The 17,306-nt window shown below is 47.5% G+C and overlaps 1 protein-coding gene across 5 annotated transcripts in view; it reads left to right on the top strand.

Moving 5' to 3' along the window:
- Window positions 1-17,306, top strand: part of ST3GAL5 (ST3 beta-galactoside alpha-2,3-sialyltransferase 5) — a 49,914-nt gene that overhangs the window by 11,170 nt on the left and 21,438 nt on the right. For all 5 annotated transcript variants that reach the window (XM_040623230.1, XM_040623231.1, XM_008700082.2 and 2 more), the window contains exon 2: window positions 14,221-14,344. In XM_040623230.1, the coding sequence (XP_040479164.1) occupies window positions 14,221-14,344 (124 nt within the window). The remainder of the gene's footprint in view (window positions 1-14,220; window positions 14,345-17,306) is intronic.

Here is a 17,306-nt window from a genome sequence, read left to right on the forward strand (position 1 = left end):
AAAACATTTTATTTATTTGAGAGAGAGAGCACAGAGGGAGAGTGAGAGGGAGAAACAGACTCCCTGAGCAGAGACCTGAGATCATGACCTGAACCTAAGACAGATGCTTAACCGACCGAGCCATCCAGGCGCCCCTCCCCTTTTATTATTTTTTAAAATCCATTTCCCTCCACTTATTCCAACTTCCTATTTCTCTCTCCTAAACGGTCATAATGTATGAGCGTTCATTGAATCAGCTGAGTTTTATGTTTCCTGTTCTTACTTTGAAAAGTAGGTGAGACTCATAAATTTTAGTGGAAGAAGAGGCAGTAGAAATGTTCTCATCCGACCCTGCTTTTTACATATTAGCAAACATCCTGAAAGAGGTGACTTGGCCGTTATCAAACTGCCAAACTGTTGACTATTTTATCTCTTTCCTCTCCTCTTAAAAAACAAAACAAACAGATCCGGCTGCCCCTTTCATTTCCCATGGTGGTGGGTGGGACAGTCATTTGACTTTGTCTCCCTTCCCTGACACACACACACACACACACACACAGACACACACACACACACACACACACACACACACACACAGTGATTCCCATCCCTGCTCCCCGGGCATCAGGCATGCTCTGGACACTTCACAAATGCCCAGTGATTGTGATATCTGGACACAGGGAAGCATCTGGTTTTCACGTCTGCCTCTTTGTTAGGACCATGCGGACTTTGGCTTAGCTGTTCGGCAGGGACCTGGGTGCAGGCCTCTCAGGAGCGCATTCATTCCTTCAGCAAGTGTTTAGAGCCTTTTCTGTGCTGGGCACTGTTGTAGGTCCTGAGGTTATGGCAGTGAATGAACTCCCCAGAGCCCCCTTCCCAGGAAGCTTATATTTAGTGGGGAGAGCAGACAACAGGCAAGTGTGTGTGAGTAGTACTGAGTTCCCTGAAGGAAAGCGGAAGTGCCTCACAGGGCTCAGGGGTGGGGATGCTGTTTTACAAGGAAGGCGACTTTTGGACAAAGAGCAGAATAAAGAGGGTGAAGGAGAGAGCCCCGTGGAGGCGGGGCAGAGGCAAATGAAGACCCTGAGGTGGGGGGGGGGAAGCAGGAGGCCTCTAGGCTGAAGAGGAGTGAGGAGGAGGAGGGGAGTGGGAGAGAGAAGTGGGGAGGGGGAGAGGGCTCTGGACTTGACCCTGCAAAAGGCACTGCCCTGTCGACATCTTTGTCACTTCAGTAAAATCATGGAGAAATTCCATGTGTAGTTTCTGGGCATGTTCTCGTTTGGGAGAATGTTTATGTGTTGCGAGGACTCAGAATTAATTGCCTTAGCACTTTTTTTTTTTTTTAAGATTTTATTTATTTATTTGAGAGAGAGAGAGCACGAGCAGAGGGAAGAGGGAGAAGCAGGCTCCCCCCTGAGCAGGGAGCCCGACGCAGGACCCGATCCCAGGACCCTGAGATCATGACCTGACCGAAGGCAGCCACTTAACCGCCTGAGCCACCCAGGCGTCCCTGCCTTAGCACTTTTAAACGTGGGAAATGCGAGCAATTGAACGACAGTAACCATGCGTTCTCAACCTTAGAGGAGTACCAGTTGATTAGCAGGAGATTAAAAAGCGTACCTCGGAATCACGGAGGTGCTTGCATTTTGGTTGGTGGTCAAAATTAGCAGAGTGTGGACTGCATTCATGGAGCAACATTTTTGTTTTTCCTTTCAGAAGATAGGTCCTTGTAACTGCACAGTTTGTAGGAGGATCTGAACATCCTTAGGCTAAAGATGGAGCCTTAATCTGTTGCTAATTACAGCTGTGAGGAACTTGAGCGGGGTTTCTCACAGTGCCGCACCCACGTAACTCCTAACTCTGGGAACTTGCTTAAAATGCACATTTGGCATCCTTACTCGGTCCTCCCAGGTGGGACATTCTGGGAGTGAGGTCTGGGAACCTGCCTCCTTCACAGCCCCCTCCAGTGGTTCTTGAGCCTGGTCAGCTTGCAGAACCACAGGCCAGGGCAACGGTGGAGGCGGTGATTGTTTGTTTGTTTGTTTATTTATTTATTTATTGTTTACTTACACAATAGACATTCATTTCTCAGTTCCGGAGGTCGGGGAGTCCCAGATCAAGACACTGGCAGACCCTGTGTCTGCTGAGAGCCCCTTTCTGCTTCACGGAAAACCACCTCTGTCTGTCCTCACCTGGGGGAAGGCACTGATAATTTCAGTTGAACAAATCCTAGAAGACGGCGGATGATTGGGTGTGGTCTCAGCAGCAGAGCTCAAATCAGTACTTCCTTTGTGGTTTTGAAGTCACGGGTGACATTTCATATTCCTAAAAGAGAAGTAAGACACTGCCTACCTAGTAGAAACAGGAAAGGACCGTGCGGAGGGAGTTTGCCCCCTTCGGTGGAGGGAGTGGAGAGGGGTGGTTAAAGGCGCTGGGGTGGGTCGCTTGGATCCAGGGAGTGTGCACCTTCTGTCCCCGCGCGCCCGAGGCCTCTCCTCTGCAGGCTGGTGCTGTGCCCGGCGGCAGCTGTGTGAGCGCAGGCCTGTGCCTGTGTGTCGGCTGCCACGTTGTCCAGGTAGGAACACGACCACTCACCTTGATGAATCAGGTTTCTTGAGGCCAAGCCACCCAAACCAAACATTAAAAATGATTAGATACCAAAACTCAAGAATCTTCAGTTTGTAGTCCACAGTCTTTGAATTTTCAGTTTCTGCAGTGAATTTAATAACCCTCAATGCTTTAAAAATGTGGCGATGTTTGGAATGTTAATATAGACAATGACTTTATTCCAGTGGGTAAAGCTGGGGGCAGTTTGGCCCCTCAGGGGACATTCAGCAACGTGTGGAGACAGCTTTGGTTGTCACGGCTGGGCGAGGGGGAGGACCAGGATTGCTGCTCAACATCCGACAGGAGACTGTCGTCTACAACAAAGAGTTACCCGGCCCCAAATATCAGTAGTGCTGAGGTGGAGAAACTTTGCAAAAGATCAATTGCATGCTTTTTTTTTTTTTTTTTTGAAGATTTATGTATTTGAGAGAGAAAGCATGCGAGAGGGAGGGGCAGAGGGAGGGGGAGAGACTCGCAAGCAGACTCCCCGCTGAGCGTGGTGCCCAATGTGGGGCTCGACCCCATGACCCTAAGATCATAACCTGAGCCAAAACCAAGAGTCAGATGCCCCACCCGCTGACCACCCAGGCACCCCCAATTGCGTGCCTGTGTGTGTTATGTCTTAGGGTTCTAAGTGAGCTTTCATACAAACAAAAAGTTCCACAGCCAGAACTGGGTTTGGAATTAGCCGCCTTGGTTGTCTCCTTGCGTGGACGAGGAGGACAGGTTGACCTCTGGAATCAGTAGGAGAGGAGTAACATGTCACCCAGAGCTCTGGAAGCCACAGGCAAGACCCTGGACTGGTGTAGTCTTGAGCTTTTCTGGCTAAAACACTGCTCCCCTACCCTCTGCTGCCTCTGAGAGCCTGGAGGGTTGGGGTAGGAGAAAGTTGAGTGGAGAACTTCACTCCGACCCACTGTTCCCCAGCTCCTGGGCCCCAGCCCCGGCTTGTTTGTCCTGTGCCCGTAGATGGGCTTTGGTGAGCCGGCCCAGGGAGTCCCCTCTGTGAGTAAACCGTGTCTGTGCTGGGTGGCAGAGGCCGAGCTTCTGAACAGTCTCCTTGCTCCCACCGCCCTCCCCACACCGCTGTGGATACATTCCTGTTACCACTTCCCTCGATCTTGGCTTTCTGGAAAGTGGGGACTCATTCCAGACTCAGTCTGTCAGGCCGTCTCTGCATTCTCACAGAAGCGATGAAATGAACTTTTAGAAATCACCCTTTTTGGTGTGGGCACCCGTATTACTTGCTTAGGGTAAAGCTATTTATTTATTTATTTATTTATTTATTAAGATTTTATTTATTTATTCGACAGGATAGAGACAGCCAGCTAGAGAGGGAACACAAGCAGGGGGAGTGGGAGAAGAAGAAGCAGGCTCATAGCGGAGGAGCCTGATGTGGGGCTCGATCCCATAACGCCGGGATCTCGCCCTGAGCCGAAGGCAGACGCTTAACCGCTGTGCCACCCAGGCGCCCCAGGGTAAAGCTATTTAAAATGCATTTTGCTTAGGAACTAGCATACTGCTTTCTTAACTAATTGGAATTTCAGACTTTGTTGAACCCAGGCATGGAATCGTCACATCAGAGTTACTGATTTTGCTTACTATTTCCTTTTCTAATTTCTAGCAGTCCCTCCTGTGCTTCTTCCTTCCGTCCCCGGCCCCTTGAAGGTGGGCTTCCCAGGGTTAAGACGGCCCTGCACTTTGTTCTTCTCCTTGCGGATCTTATCTCTTTAGAGCAGTCTTAACTACTGCCTTTATCCAGCTGCCCCAGGACCTTATCTCAGTCCTGGCACATCCTACTATTGACTACTACAGATCCCCCCTTTCCTTCTTACCAACAGAACCCTCATTTTGTTTGGGGAAGCAGCCGGCCCAGCTTGTCAAAAGTTCTTGGCTAACTCTGCAGCTGGGGGTAGCCATGTGATGTCGTTCTGGCCACAGGTACTCAAGGAAGCGTGTTCACTCCGGGGGAGTTTCCCCTCTCCTGATATAGGTGCTTCCCCTTCCTTTCCTCATCCCTCTTCTCCTTCCTGCCTGGACTGTGGGGCTGAGGTTGGCCATGTACCAAGGCTGGAGGAACAGAGGCTGGTGGGAGCTGGGGACATCTGTGGCATACCAGAGCCACCCCACCAGCCCTGGCCTGCTTGTCCCTAGACTTCCTGTTTTGTGAGAAAAAGAAACCCCCACTTGGCTAAAAGTCATGATACCCAGGTTTTTGCTACCTGCAGTGAAGGGCACCCCTGACTGATATTCCCGGTGAGATCCGCCCCAAGGGCCCCAAGCCTGGGTGTAGCTCTCCAACAGGACTTAGCCACCTGAGGGCCCACAGGACTTTGGGACTCAGCAAGGCCCAACTGATCGTAATGGCTCCACAGCTTCCATCCTTATGATTGCTCTCTCTCTAGAGCACTCCACCATCTTGCCATCACTTGAACTGTCTTCCCTGCTGTGTGCTAAGCACCTCTGATCCATCCCCAGGCCTGTCAGTGCTGCAGCCTGAGCCTTCCTTTCCACCACCACCCCCCGCCGACCCCCACCGGCTGCCGCCATCTTCCTGCGGCACATGAGATCTGCGGCTCCCACCAGCCTCCCATTTCAGACTTTCCACCCCCTCTTCCACTATCCCTGCTGCTTCCCCAGTGATTCTCCTCCATGTTTCTTCAACCTCTTGAATAAAGTCCTCAGAGGATTCTTGTGATTGTCCGTGACCTTCTGTGGTCTTCCATACATTGACCTGCTGACCTAATGGTCTGTCTTAGGTCAGGTTTGGTAGAAGCAGAGCCTGAAACAGGACTAAGGGTCCCCAGGTTCATTGAGGGGGCTGCCCGGAGAAAGGGCGCGAGGTTGGGGTGGGGAAGGAAAGGAGGCAGGGAAAGGAGCTGAGCAAAGCTGTGCTCCCAGCTGATCCCAAGGAGCACTGGAGCTTAAATTGTTCTCCCAGGGTGATTCCACCTAGAGGCCAGATGGCTAGCCTTTTGTACCTCCTCAGTCAGCCGTGGGGCCACTCTGCAGAGTGGGGGCAGACATGTGTTGTTGGCAGCCAGCACTCACAGCCCAGATATGGCACCGGCCATGGGACGTCCAACAGGACCACGATATTGCCTTAACTCCTGCCTGCACCCCTACCCCCATCCCATGCCATACTTTCTCAGCTATACCCAGTCATTTGCTGTTCCTCAAATTAACCAGGCCTCTGTGCTTTGCTTATTCCTTTTCTTCTGCCCACAGTGTGCCTCTTCCCTCTCCACCCAGGTCCTCTTTGCCATGCCCTCCGCTCATGCCGCGCCTTCTCCTGGGCGCCATGACATGTCCAGTGTCTGTGCACCCCAAAGCTGGCTTCTCCCTGAGCGCAGGCTTCCTGCCTTGTCTTCTGTCCTACTTTATCAAGTAGAGGTCTTCATCTAAAACACAAAAACCCAAACATGATTTGAGTAACTATTTTCTCAACTTTCCCTGGATGGTGTATAACTCGTACCAGTCCGGTTAAAGGAGAAGTTAATTTATTTCATCCTGTGGTTGACTTGGGGCTTAGCTCTCTTGGACCTGGTGGGCAGGGCTGCTGATGGCTGGATGTACTTTTGAGCCTCAAGCCATATTTCCAACTGTCTCCTGGGCATCTCTGGCCAGTTATTTATCATCTCATATTAATCACAGCGTCACAAACCTATAAAAATTGACTTCTGAACCTGTCTTTCCAGAACTGGGATTGCAGCTTTCCATTTGCACACGTCTTGTCGCTGATAATCTTCCTTCATCATTTCTCAGTAGATCTCTGTCCTGTCCCTTCCTCCTGCTCCTCACCAGGGCGGGCCTCAGTCTCCCCTTCCATCTGGTGAGCAGCGAGCCTCCAGTACCCTGCCTCGCTGTCCCTGGGTGGGCAGCCTAGCAGGCAGCAGACTGGTGTTCCTTCACTCGTGCCATGAAGTCCTCTGCTCTCAGAGATCTCCCACCTTACAAGGCATGTTCTTCCAGCTGTCATATTCACATCTGAGCTGTAGCTGTTCGCCTTCCCAGGCAGCCCGCTCCAGCCACGTTGGCTTACTCACTGCTTTCTCGAGTTCACATTTTTGTTTCTGACAATCTGTGCCTTGTCAAGCCTTCATTATTAGAAACAAAAGACCCTTCACATACATGCATATCTACCGTTCCTAAGCACCCCCAGGTGGAAGGGCATGGACTTGGAGGTAAGTAGGTGTGGGTTGGAATTCTCAGCCCCTTACTTCTCCATGCATGACCTTCAGCAGATTAAATGCATAGCAGTCCAATGAAGTAGGTGTTGTCAGAATTTAGGGATATTCTGTGTAGGCTTTACTTCCAATAAATGTTAATGCCCTATCCACTCCTACCAGGAATTATCTGTATAGGTGATTTGGCAGTTCATCATGTCCTACTCGGTGGTGCCTATTCTACTCTTGCCTTAAATGGTTAATTCTTTTTTTTTTTTTTTTAAGATTTTATTTATCTATTTGTCAGAGAGAGAGAGAAAGTGAGCACACAAGCAGGGGGGAGTGGCAGGCACGGGGAGAAGCAGGCTCCCTGCTAAGCAAGGAGCCCCATGCGGGACTCGATCCCAGGACCCTGGCAGATGCTTAACTGAGCCACCCAGGTGTCCCAACGGTTAAAAATGTTAGTGCCCTTTCTACAAATGGACTGAAAGCTCGGGCCTTGCCCTTAACAAGGATTATTTCTTCATCAGGCACATAAGTTTTTGAGGATATGTTATGTTTTTACGTGTGAGTAGAAATATATAATTTTGAAAGCCAAGTCTTTTCTGCGTAAAGTTGGTTAGCAAAGCGGTGACATGAAGGCTTTTATCCCAGCAGTCTAAGTGAGAAGAGGGTCAAACTTATGAGCCCTGCGACCCCAACACTTAGGAGGAGATGGTAGGAGAAGAGCTACCCCTGAAGGAGATGGGGAAGGAGGACAGGAGGGTGCCGTGGGACGGAAGAAGATAGGCAAGCCATTGGTGATGGCCTGCCAACAAAAGTCCTTGGAGGAATGCCTGAAACCACCATCGCCTCTGAAACTCTCATAAGAAACTAAATATTTATTCAGTAAACATACTAGATGCCTACGATGTGCCTGTTAACATCCTAGGCACTGTGAATTCAGTGGTGAGCGAAGTGAAGACCCCTGCTTCCAGGCCATCTGTATTCTGGTTGGGGGGACAAGAGACGAATGTATATTAAAAAGAAAAGATGTTATAAAACATCTCATGATAGTAAGTGTTATAAAGACAAAATTAAGCATGCGCATAGGAATCTCCATATAGGCGGTTTCGGTAAGTGGGGACTATCTGTAGTGGTTTTATCATGCTAAACTAAGCATTCTTCACGTTAGGTGAGTGAATGGAACGGAGCGGAGGGTCCAGGTCACCAGAGTGAACAAGGTCTGTGTGTGTGTGCACAAGCTGGCGGGTGCGGGGGAGGCTTTAGCGTGGGGAAATGTTTGTGCCAGGCCAGAGCAGGTGAGTGCGGGCCCTCTGAAGCTCCAAGGGGGCTTCTGTCACCCTTCGTTCATCCATTGATTTCACTCAGCAGTTTTTGGAAGCCCCCTGATGCTCGGGTGGAGCTGGGCCCGAGGCTAACATTACATAGAAGGGGGCTTGGGGTCTGCTGCTCGGACAGACCGGACTTGCTGAGTGTCCACGTTCTGCATTTTGCTTCTCCGTAAATATATATATATTTTTTTTCCAGCTCAGTAGACTTCCCCCAAATATAGTAATGTAGTTTTTACTTTTTCCCTCTTAACTACTTTATTTGTGAGATATTGTTCCTAACACACTAAAGAGATGCTTCAGGGTTCCTAAGAATATTTTTTGTTTGGTTTTCAGATTTCTTTTCATCATAGGGTAAGGAGCCCCCCCCATGAAAATGTCTTTAAGCTTTCAGAAATAAAAGTAGTAATGCACAGAATTCAGGTAGTATAAGAAGAATGCAGACTTACCCACAATCGTTGATAACCTATAGGTGTGCTTCCTTCTAAATATCTTTATACCTCTATACACTGATGGATTTATAAAGTCTCCTCCTGCATTCTGGTCGTTTTGTTAGCTAAAAGTATAATTACTTTTGGGATTAATGGCACGCAGTTATGCAGTTATTAACAAAACATGTCCGTGGCTTAATGTTTGTGTAACTGAACCTTTAACGCAACCCGTCCTCCACTGAATAGAACATTAAAGATGAAAGAAGTGAATGAGCAGTGTGGATGTTGCAGAGCTAAACCAGACTAGGAACTGGTAAATCCCAGGTTCTCTGAGGGAGCGTCCAAGGCCCCCTACCTAGCTGTATGTCAGCTGTGCGTTGGCAAAGATGACTCAGGTTGGCCTTCCCTTTGTGATGTTGTGGGGCATGGAATCCACATGGTCTCTTGTAAATCGGAAGGCTACCTTCCAAGCTCAAGTAGGATTTGATGAAACTCGGTGGGAAGTCAGATTCTCTTACCTTGAATGGAAACATCCTAGAACATGATTCTATGTATATCTCTATACCTTTGTTTGTTTGTTTTTAAGATTTTATTTATTTTTGTGAGAGAGAGTGCGCACGCATGTGCACATAAGTGGGGGGGAGAGGCAGAGGGAGAAGCAGACTCCCCCACTGTAGGGAGCCTGATGCGGGACTCGATCCCAGGATCCTGGGATCATGACCTGAGCCAAAGGCAGATGCTTAACTGACTGACCCACCCAGGCGCCCTCTCTATACATTTTTATAAAACTACTTTTTTCTTACAATATCTTTCTGTGTCAATAAATGTATATACCCAGGGTGCCTGGGTGGCTCAGTCGGTGAGGTATCTGCCTTTGGCTCAGGTCATGATCCTGGGGTCCTGGGATTGAGCCCTGCTTCGGTCATCCCTGCTCAGTGGGGAGACAGCTTCTCCTCTGCCTCTCCCCTCTGCTCAGGCTCTCTCTTGCTCTCTTTCAAATAAATAAATAAATAAATAAATAAATAAATAAAATCTTTCTAAAAAATATATGTACCCAATACTTCAAGCTAGTGCTTCTCAAACTTTAGTGTTCATATGAGTCCCTCAATTTAGCAGATCTGGGGTGCCCAAGACTCTGCATTTCCCACTTGTCACCAGGTGACGCTGAGGCTGCGGTCACAGATTCCACAGATTCTGCAGTGATCATTTATCAACAGATGCCCTGTTGTTGGCCATTGTAGATGTTTCAGTAGAGCTTATACTTTCTTCTTTGCTATTATAATTTCTCTTAACTTTCAGTTTCTATCTTAGATATTTTGGGGAAATTACATTTTTGGGGGGATGCTTATCTTGTTTGATGACAGGCATGCAACGTACATTCCTTTCAATGCAAGATGTTTCCTAAGGACCTGCTGTGGGCCAAGCTCTGTCCTAGGTGTTAGGGATACGAAGAAGCGCAGAGTTCTGGCCCTGTATCTCATCTTCCAGGTGCTTACAGAATGATCGAGGAGACCTAAAATACACACAGACAATGTCAGCTCATTGCAGTAAACAAAGATGGGGAAGTGTCCAGGGACGGCCATGGTATTGAAAAATGATCTTCACAGAGGAGAAGGGTTTAAGGATGAAAGTGGTTCACCAGGCAGATTGTTGGGGTTCCCACTGGAATTCCAGACTGAGGGTATGTCATGTGCAAAGGCACTGAGGTAACACTCTGGCACATCTGGACTTCTAACAGTACTTTTTTGTGGCGAGGGTGTGACAGGTTTGTCACCTGGAGTCATAAAACCTGAGATGAGCTGGAAACCATTAAGCAGCTATATATTTTAGAAAGACGGCTTTGAGGGGACAGAATCAAGACAGGGAGTCCGGGGACTTGACCGCGGGAGGAATGTCATTGGGCATGAGAAGTTCAGGAAGGTATGACTGAGAGGACCTGGGGATTGGTCGGGGCTGGCAATGAAAGTTAGAAGCCTGAGTTGAGAGGTTTTCAGCTTGGATGGCTGAGTGGATGGTAGCTTCCAAATCATGTAAGGAATAGAGGAGAATGCCAGGTTCTGCTTCGTAATGTTGTCTCAAGTGAAGATAGCAAGCAGGTTTGGATGCATAGTCCGAGCTTAGGTGAGAGGTCCGCACAGAGAGAGGGGTTGGGGCGGGGGGGGGGCTCTCTCCCTTGAGGAGGTGAGTGAAAGGCAGGTGGTGAAGCCTTGCGGCGAGTATCTGTGGGACGAGGAGATTGTGCTAGTGGTGGAGACCAGGACCCTGGAGCCATAAGATGTGCGTGTGGCAGTTTAAGGGAAGGTTCAGGAGGTTTTAAAGGAAGTGTGGTTGCAAGGTATCCCAGGCATGGTGTGCAGACGGACTGAAGGAAGGTAGACTGGCTGGGAGCGGCTCGGCTGTCACAGGGAGCAGGGCCAGTGAGGGGCCAGTGAACCCTGAGCATTTTGAGGTTCTGAAGGTTGAGAAAGGGGGTGGGAGAGAGAGAGGATGCTGGCCAGGACCTGACCCGGGGGAGTGTGTGAGGGGCTTCAGGAGGATGTGGCTTCTCCAGAGACACCTGGAAGGGAAATGGAGTGGACGGAAGAAAGGACTCCATCATAGGGCTAGAGCCAAAACTGCGTCTGGAAGTGGGGGTGACCAAAAGACACAAGAGCCTTGAAGCCCCACCAGATGAATCCTGTCAGATGAGACTGGGTGCCTGTGCGTTCGCTTCCTGTGCGACAACCAGCAGGTACACAGTGCTTGTGATGTGCACCCGCTTTCCCCATGTGAGTCCTGAGAGGTAGGTACTATGACTGCCCCCATTTTACAGATGAGGAGACCGAGCTTGCAGGAGGTATGGTCACTTGCCCAAAGCTTCCCCTCCACTGGCAGGTGGAGGAGCTGAGCCCAGGTGTCGGGCTGTAGATTCTGTGTTCTCGTACTCCCTCTCCTGAGATCCTCTCCTGTGCGATTAGAAAAGAACAAAAAGCTTTTTTTGTTTTTGTTTTTAAGCATTTGAATAGATTGAATTGTATGGCAGTGATAGTGAGAAAAGGAAGTTCAGGACGGTAGACTCTATCACCCCCAGAGCTCCTCCTTTCCTTGAACAATCCCACTTTCCTGAAAGTGGCAGGGGAGTATCATCTGACGTACCAGTCAGTGCCCAGCAGGAAACCAGAAACCACGGAGATGCTTCCGGCAGGGAGGGCTTTCATGCGGGGGATTGATCGCAAAGACGTCAGCAGGCCTGGAGATGCCAAAGTGGGAGGGAAGTGTTAGCCAGGGGCGCCTTCGTGGCTCAGTGGGTTCAGCGTCCGACTCTTGATTTCGGCTCAGGTCATGATCTCAGGATTGTGAGATTGAGCCCCTCGTTGGGCTCCGTGCTTGCTTGAGATTCTGCCTCTCCCTCTGCCCCTCCACCTGCTCGCTCGCTCTCTCTTTCAAATAAATAAATAAAAATTAATCTTTAAAAAGAGGTGTAGAAGTGTTAGCCAGAGATCAGGAAGCTTCTGTCACCCTGGGCTGAGGCTTGTACTTGTCACAAAGCTGTCGGAGGTGCCATCACTTCTCTCGAGTGGAAACCGAGGATGCTGGATGCCCACCATTGCTGCTGGAGTCACACGTAGTCACCCTCTCTTGCCTCTGACTGTCGCCGCCCCTGCCAGACGCTGCGCCAAATCAGGGGACCAGATGGGGCTGCTTCTTTCCTCCTGTCTTCCTGCTTCTACCAGGAATTCCCGCAGTCACAGCTCAGCCGGAGGTGGGCAGGCCCATCCGGGAAAGGAAGTTCACGGGCTTGTGGCCTGCGGGACGGCACTGTCCAGCACAACAGAGACAGAGGGGGAGACGGGCTGCTTCTGACACCACGGTCACTGTGTTTGCTGGAGGTCTGCCTCGGGGTGAATTGCGTGTATTTCTGGTTGTAAAAACACAGACATCTTAGAAATGTCTGTTTTATGTATGTACTGGTTACAGGTAGCCTTCCATGTGTTTAAGTAACCCCAAAGTTACAGTGTTTGGAATCTTCCAGGTCTCAGTTCTTCAGCAAGGGTTTACTAGTGAGGCGTTTGGCACTATTTTTTGAAACTATTCAGAAGGATGCATATCTAGGAAAATTCCTGCTACACAGTCAGAATTGGAGCGGAGGGAGAGATTGTTTCCAGTAGCAAAAACATTAACTACTTGGACATCAATTTGTTGAAAGATTTTTTTCAAAGGAAATGATACAACTCTAATGGAAATAAAGTGTATAATGATATATAACTGCCTCTTGGCTGAAAGACTATAGTAAAGATATTGTTTCTTAATATATAAATTTATCATAATAGCATAATATAATAGGTGCCTGGATTAGCTGAGCTCTGACTTCACTTTTAATTAACAATTGCTTAAGTAAGACAGAAGTTTATTTCTCTATCTTCTGACAGCCCAGAGGCAGGCAGTCCAAGGTGGAATGGTGGCTCTGTCCTGGGGGTTGTCCGGGGATCCAGGCCCCTTCTCTGCTTTTGCTCCACCATGCCTTGGTGGTATGCTCTCTGTGGTCCAGAGCGGCTCCTCATGTGTCAATATTTCAGCCAGCAGGAAAGGGATAAAGGTGTATACATTGCATACACCCTGGAAGTTGTACGGGTTACTTTTGCTCGTATCCCATTGGCTAGAACTTAGTCATGAGGCCATATCTGGTTCCAAGGGAGGCTGGGAAGTATAGTCTTTATGCTGGGAGGCCATGCACCGAGCCAAAAATCCAGCGTTTTACCAAGTTGAGAGGAAGGGGAAACTTACACAGGGGTAGACGTATTGATTTCTACTATAGTACCCCTTAGAATATTATTTAGAAATTGAAAACTTGAAAATACAGTTAATTCAAAAGAATAAATAGGCAAGTATACTCAACATATTTTTTAAAGAAAAATATCTTTTAAAATTGCCGTATTTTTTCCTTTTTTCTTAGTGTAACACTTTTGTTCTGTTTTTAATGTAACACTTCCTCTTTAAACTTTCTTTTATTATAGAAGATTTCAAATGTACAAAAGCATGAGAATATTGAGAATATTGTATAATGAGCCCCATGTACCCAGGGCCCAGCTTTGACAATCCGTTTAAAGCTAGTGTTGCTATATCCATTCCCCCATGTGCACTCTTATCCCCCTCCTGACTTTTCGAAGCCAATCTCATTTCTTCTGTTTCATCTGTAAATAGTTCGTAGGCACCTCTAAAAGGTAAAGGCTCTTGAAAAACATTAGACTTTTTATTTGGTGATAACTGTAGTTTCATGAGCAGCTGTAAAAAATAATACAGAGAGATCCAATGTACCCCTTAGTCAGTTTCCTCCACTGGCAGCATCTTGTAAAACCGCAGGATAATATCACAGCTAGGATTTTGATGGGCATACAGTCAAGACACGGAATATTACATCCTTGCAAGGATCTAGCCGCACTCAGCACCCCCACCGTAACTCCTGACAACTACTAATCTCTTCTCCATTTCTGTAATTTTGACATTTCAAGAACGTTATATACATGGAATCATACAATAATGTAAACTTTTAGTATTGGCTCGGCATACTTGCCTTAGATTCATTCAGGTTGTTGGGTGTAAAACTAGTTCATTCTTTTTTATGGCTGAGTAGTATGTCATGCTATGGCTGTGCCCCCTAAAGGCTTTTTATCAACATCACCTGCCTGACTCTGCCTCCTTTCCCTCCCCCGGCTTCTCTCATCACAGCAATGCCCAGTGAGTATAACTGTGTGAAACTGAGAAGCGATCGCACAAAACCCTCTCTGCAATGGTGCACCCGAGCTCAAAACAAGATGAGAAGACCCAACGTGTTGCTGAAAGACATCCTCAAGTAAGTGTGAGCCCGCGGGCCTTATGATCCATCCCCTGGCCGGGTCAGCTGTGGGGAGCTGGGAGAAGAAGGAGGGCTCTCGTACTTGGTCCGAAGATCATATAAAGGCACATTCGAGTGCGGGTTCGGCACCCAGATGTCTGGGTTGATGGATCGGGTTGTACTCCCTGAGAGGGCAGCGCCAGCCAGGGAGCGCCCAGGCTCTGTACCTGAGGCTCGGTGCCCCAGAGCGCGGCTCTTCTGTGCACGGCGCTCCCTGCCATTACGTAACGAGAGAGGGCTTTTCCCCTTAGCTGTTTTAAGTTCATCTAAAAATACAGTTAAAAGTCCTCTACAGGCTTTTGAAGAGCCTTAAATATTGAACACTAAAAAAGATGACAGGTGTTTCATCTTTTTCGCCCTTAGATCCTAATAAGCGGTAGAATTGTTAAGGGAGGGACTTGGTGGTCGCATTTGTTAGCAGCCAAACCAAGCTGAAAATCACCCCACTGGGGCACCTGGGTGGGTCAGTTGGTTGAGTGTCTGCCTTCAGCTCAGGTCATGATAGCAGGGTTCTGGGATAGAGTCCTGCCTCAGGCTCCCTGCTCGGTGGGAGCCTGCTTCTCCCTCCCCTTCTCCCTCGGCCCTTGCCCCCCCCCCGCCCCCTCTCGCGCTCTCTCTCTTGTTCTCTCTCTCAAATAAATAAAATCTAAAAAAAAAAAAGAAACAGAAAAGAAAATCACCCTTTTGAAAATACCCCTAATTTAGGAGGTCTACACCTAAAGAAGAAGGTGGAAAAAGGAAACGTACATTAATATTTTCCATTGCTTTTTGTCATCAAGCAATATTTACTGAGGCTTGACATGCCCAGCACTGTGTGGGATGCCGGCCCATGGCAGTGAACGAGGTTGACCTGGGCCCACGCTGCACACAGTGTAGGCACGACAGACGCACGACGGGCATTCCAGTACCGTGTCCTCAGTGCTGTAGGTGCCAGGCCTGCTTTTAACACACTGTTCTTCCTTCCATGTTTGTTCCTGATCAAGATAAGGGAATTATTATGTGCACCAAATGGAATACCTTTCTGGGGGGGCGGGGGAAGGGATAGGTAATACTACATTCACAAGATTTAAAATTCAAAAGATATTAAAAGTACTCAGTAAAATATCCTCTCTTTCCTGCCCCCCACTTAAAGGTAACCAATATTACCAGACTTGTGTACGTAACAAATTGTGTGTCTGTGCGCGCGTGTGTGTGTGTTACTCACCCCCCCACTTTCACACAGATGGTAGTGTCCTATTCACTTAACCATGTACTCGATCCCAGGGGAAAATTGGGAGGCTCGTCCAGGTTTTCTTGGGGGAGCCTGTTGAAAGAAGAATCAAGAAGTCTTGAAAACACTTCCTAGCAATACTTTCCTGCATCATCCTCCTTAAGTATTAAGAAATATTTAGCATCTATTGCGTATAGTATATTGTGCTAGATGCTGTATTTTTTCAACTGCCTCTTTCTGTAGAAAAGAGATCATCTTCCCATTAAGGTTATTCCTTAACTCTTTTTTTTTCAGTCACACAAATTGTTTAAAACAGTGGTTCCTAAACTTCGGTTTAAACTTTTTTTTTTTTTACTTTGTTTATCAGTATCACTTAGGGAGCTTATTAAAAATGGGGTTTCTAAAGGCACCTGGGTGGCTCAGATGGTTAAGCATCTGCCTTCCACTGAGGTCATGATCTCTAGGTCCTGGGATCGAGCCCCATGTCGGGCTCCCAGCTCAGCAGGGAGTCTTGCTTTGCCCTCTTTCTCTCTTTCTCTCTCTCCCCCTGCTTGTGCTCTATCTCTGTATTTCTCCCTCTCTTTCTCTCTCTCCAATGAATAAATAAAATTTTTTTTAAAAATTTAAAATAGGTTTCTTGGGGCACTTGGGTGGCTCAGTTGGTGTCTAACTCTTGGTTTTGTCTCAGGTGGTGATCTCGTGGGTTATGGGATTGAGCCCTATATAGGGCTCCACGGTCAGTGGGGAGTCTGCTTGAGATTCTCTCTCTCCTTCCCCCTCCCCCACTGCTTGCACTCCCACTCTCCAAATAAATAAATAAATAAATAATCTTTTGTTGTTGTTGTTAATGAAATTTCTAGAACCAGGACTAGGCTCAATTCTTTTCTCCTAATCCTGTGTGTGTATGTATGTGCATGTATGTATTTTAAACCATATAATAATACAAATTTGTCAGATCTTTAAAAGCAGTTTTTGTAGATGGTGTTAAGGGTGACTAGTGGTTCTCTTTCACCTGAGTTAGCCTCATTTCTGGGTAGAATCTTTAGAGCGATAATGAGTGGATTACTTATTTTGTTTTCTTATTTTTTTAAGGGCTTCCAGTATTTTTCCCCAATTTTTTTTATTGTGGTAAAATAGCCATAACATAGTATTTACCATCTTAACCATTGCTAAGTACACAGGTCAGTGATAGTAAATACATTCACATTGTTATGCAACCATCACACCATCCACCTCCAGAATTCTTTGCATCTTGTAAAACCACTCTCTACCCATTAAACACTGACTCCCTCCTTCCCCTCCCCCTGGCCCTTGGCAGCCACCATTCTACTTTTTGTCTCTGTGATTTTTGACGATGTGCTTCATATAAGTGGAATCATACAGTATTTGAAAGACTGACAGTATTTTAACGTGGTCAAAAAATTGAAGCTGAGATTCTGTAGCTCAAAACCTATTACCTCGTTTTGTAAAGTCCAGGGCCTGCATGGTGATTCATATTTTATTAGGCTGCCTTTGCAGAAAAATGTTTTCTCTGTATTCACTTATAACAAAGATAGTCATAAATGACTAATTTTTCTTGTCAGGAAAGTAAGAAATGGTGCCTTAAGTTGACCACGAAAGTCCCCTTAAAGGTTGTACTTTCATGTTACCTGGCAGGCAGTCTCCAGCTGGGGTAGGTTTTCCCTTATTTCACAAGATTTCTCTTGATTA

This window comes from Ursus maritimus, unplaced genomic scaffold (genome assembly GCF_017311325.1).
Source record: "Ursus maritimus isolate PB19 unplaced genomic scaffold, ASM1731132v1 scaffold_6, whole genome shotgun sequence".
In the NCBI taxonomy this organism is placed as follows: Eukaryota; Metazoa; Chordata; class Mammalia; order Carnivora; family Ursidae; genus Ursus; species Ursus maritimus.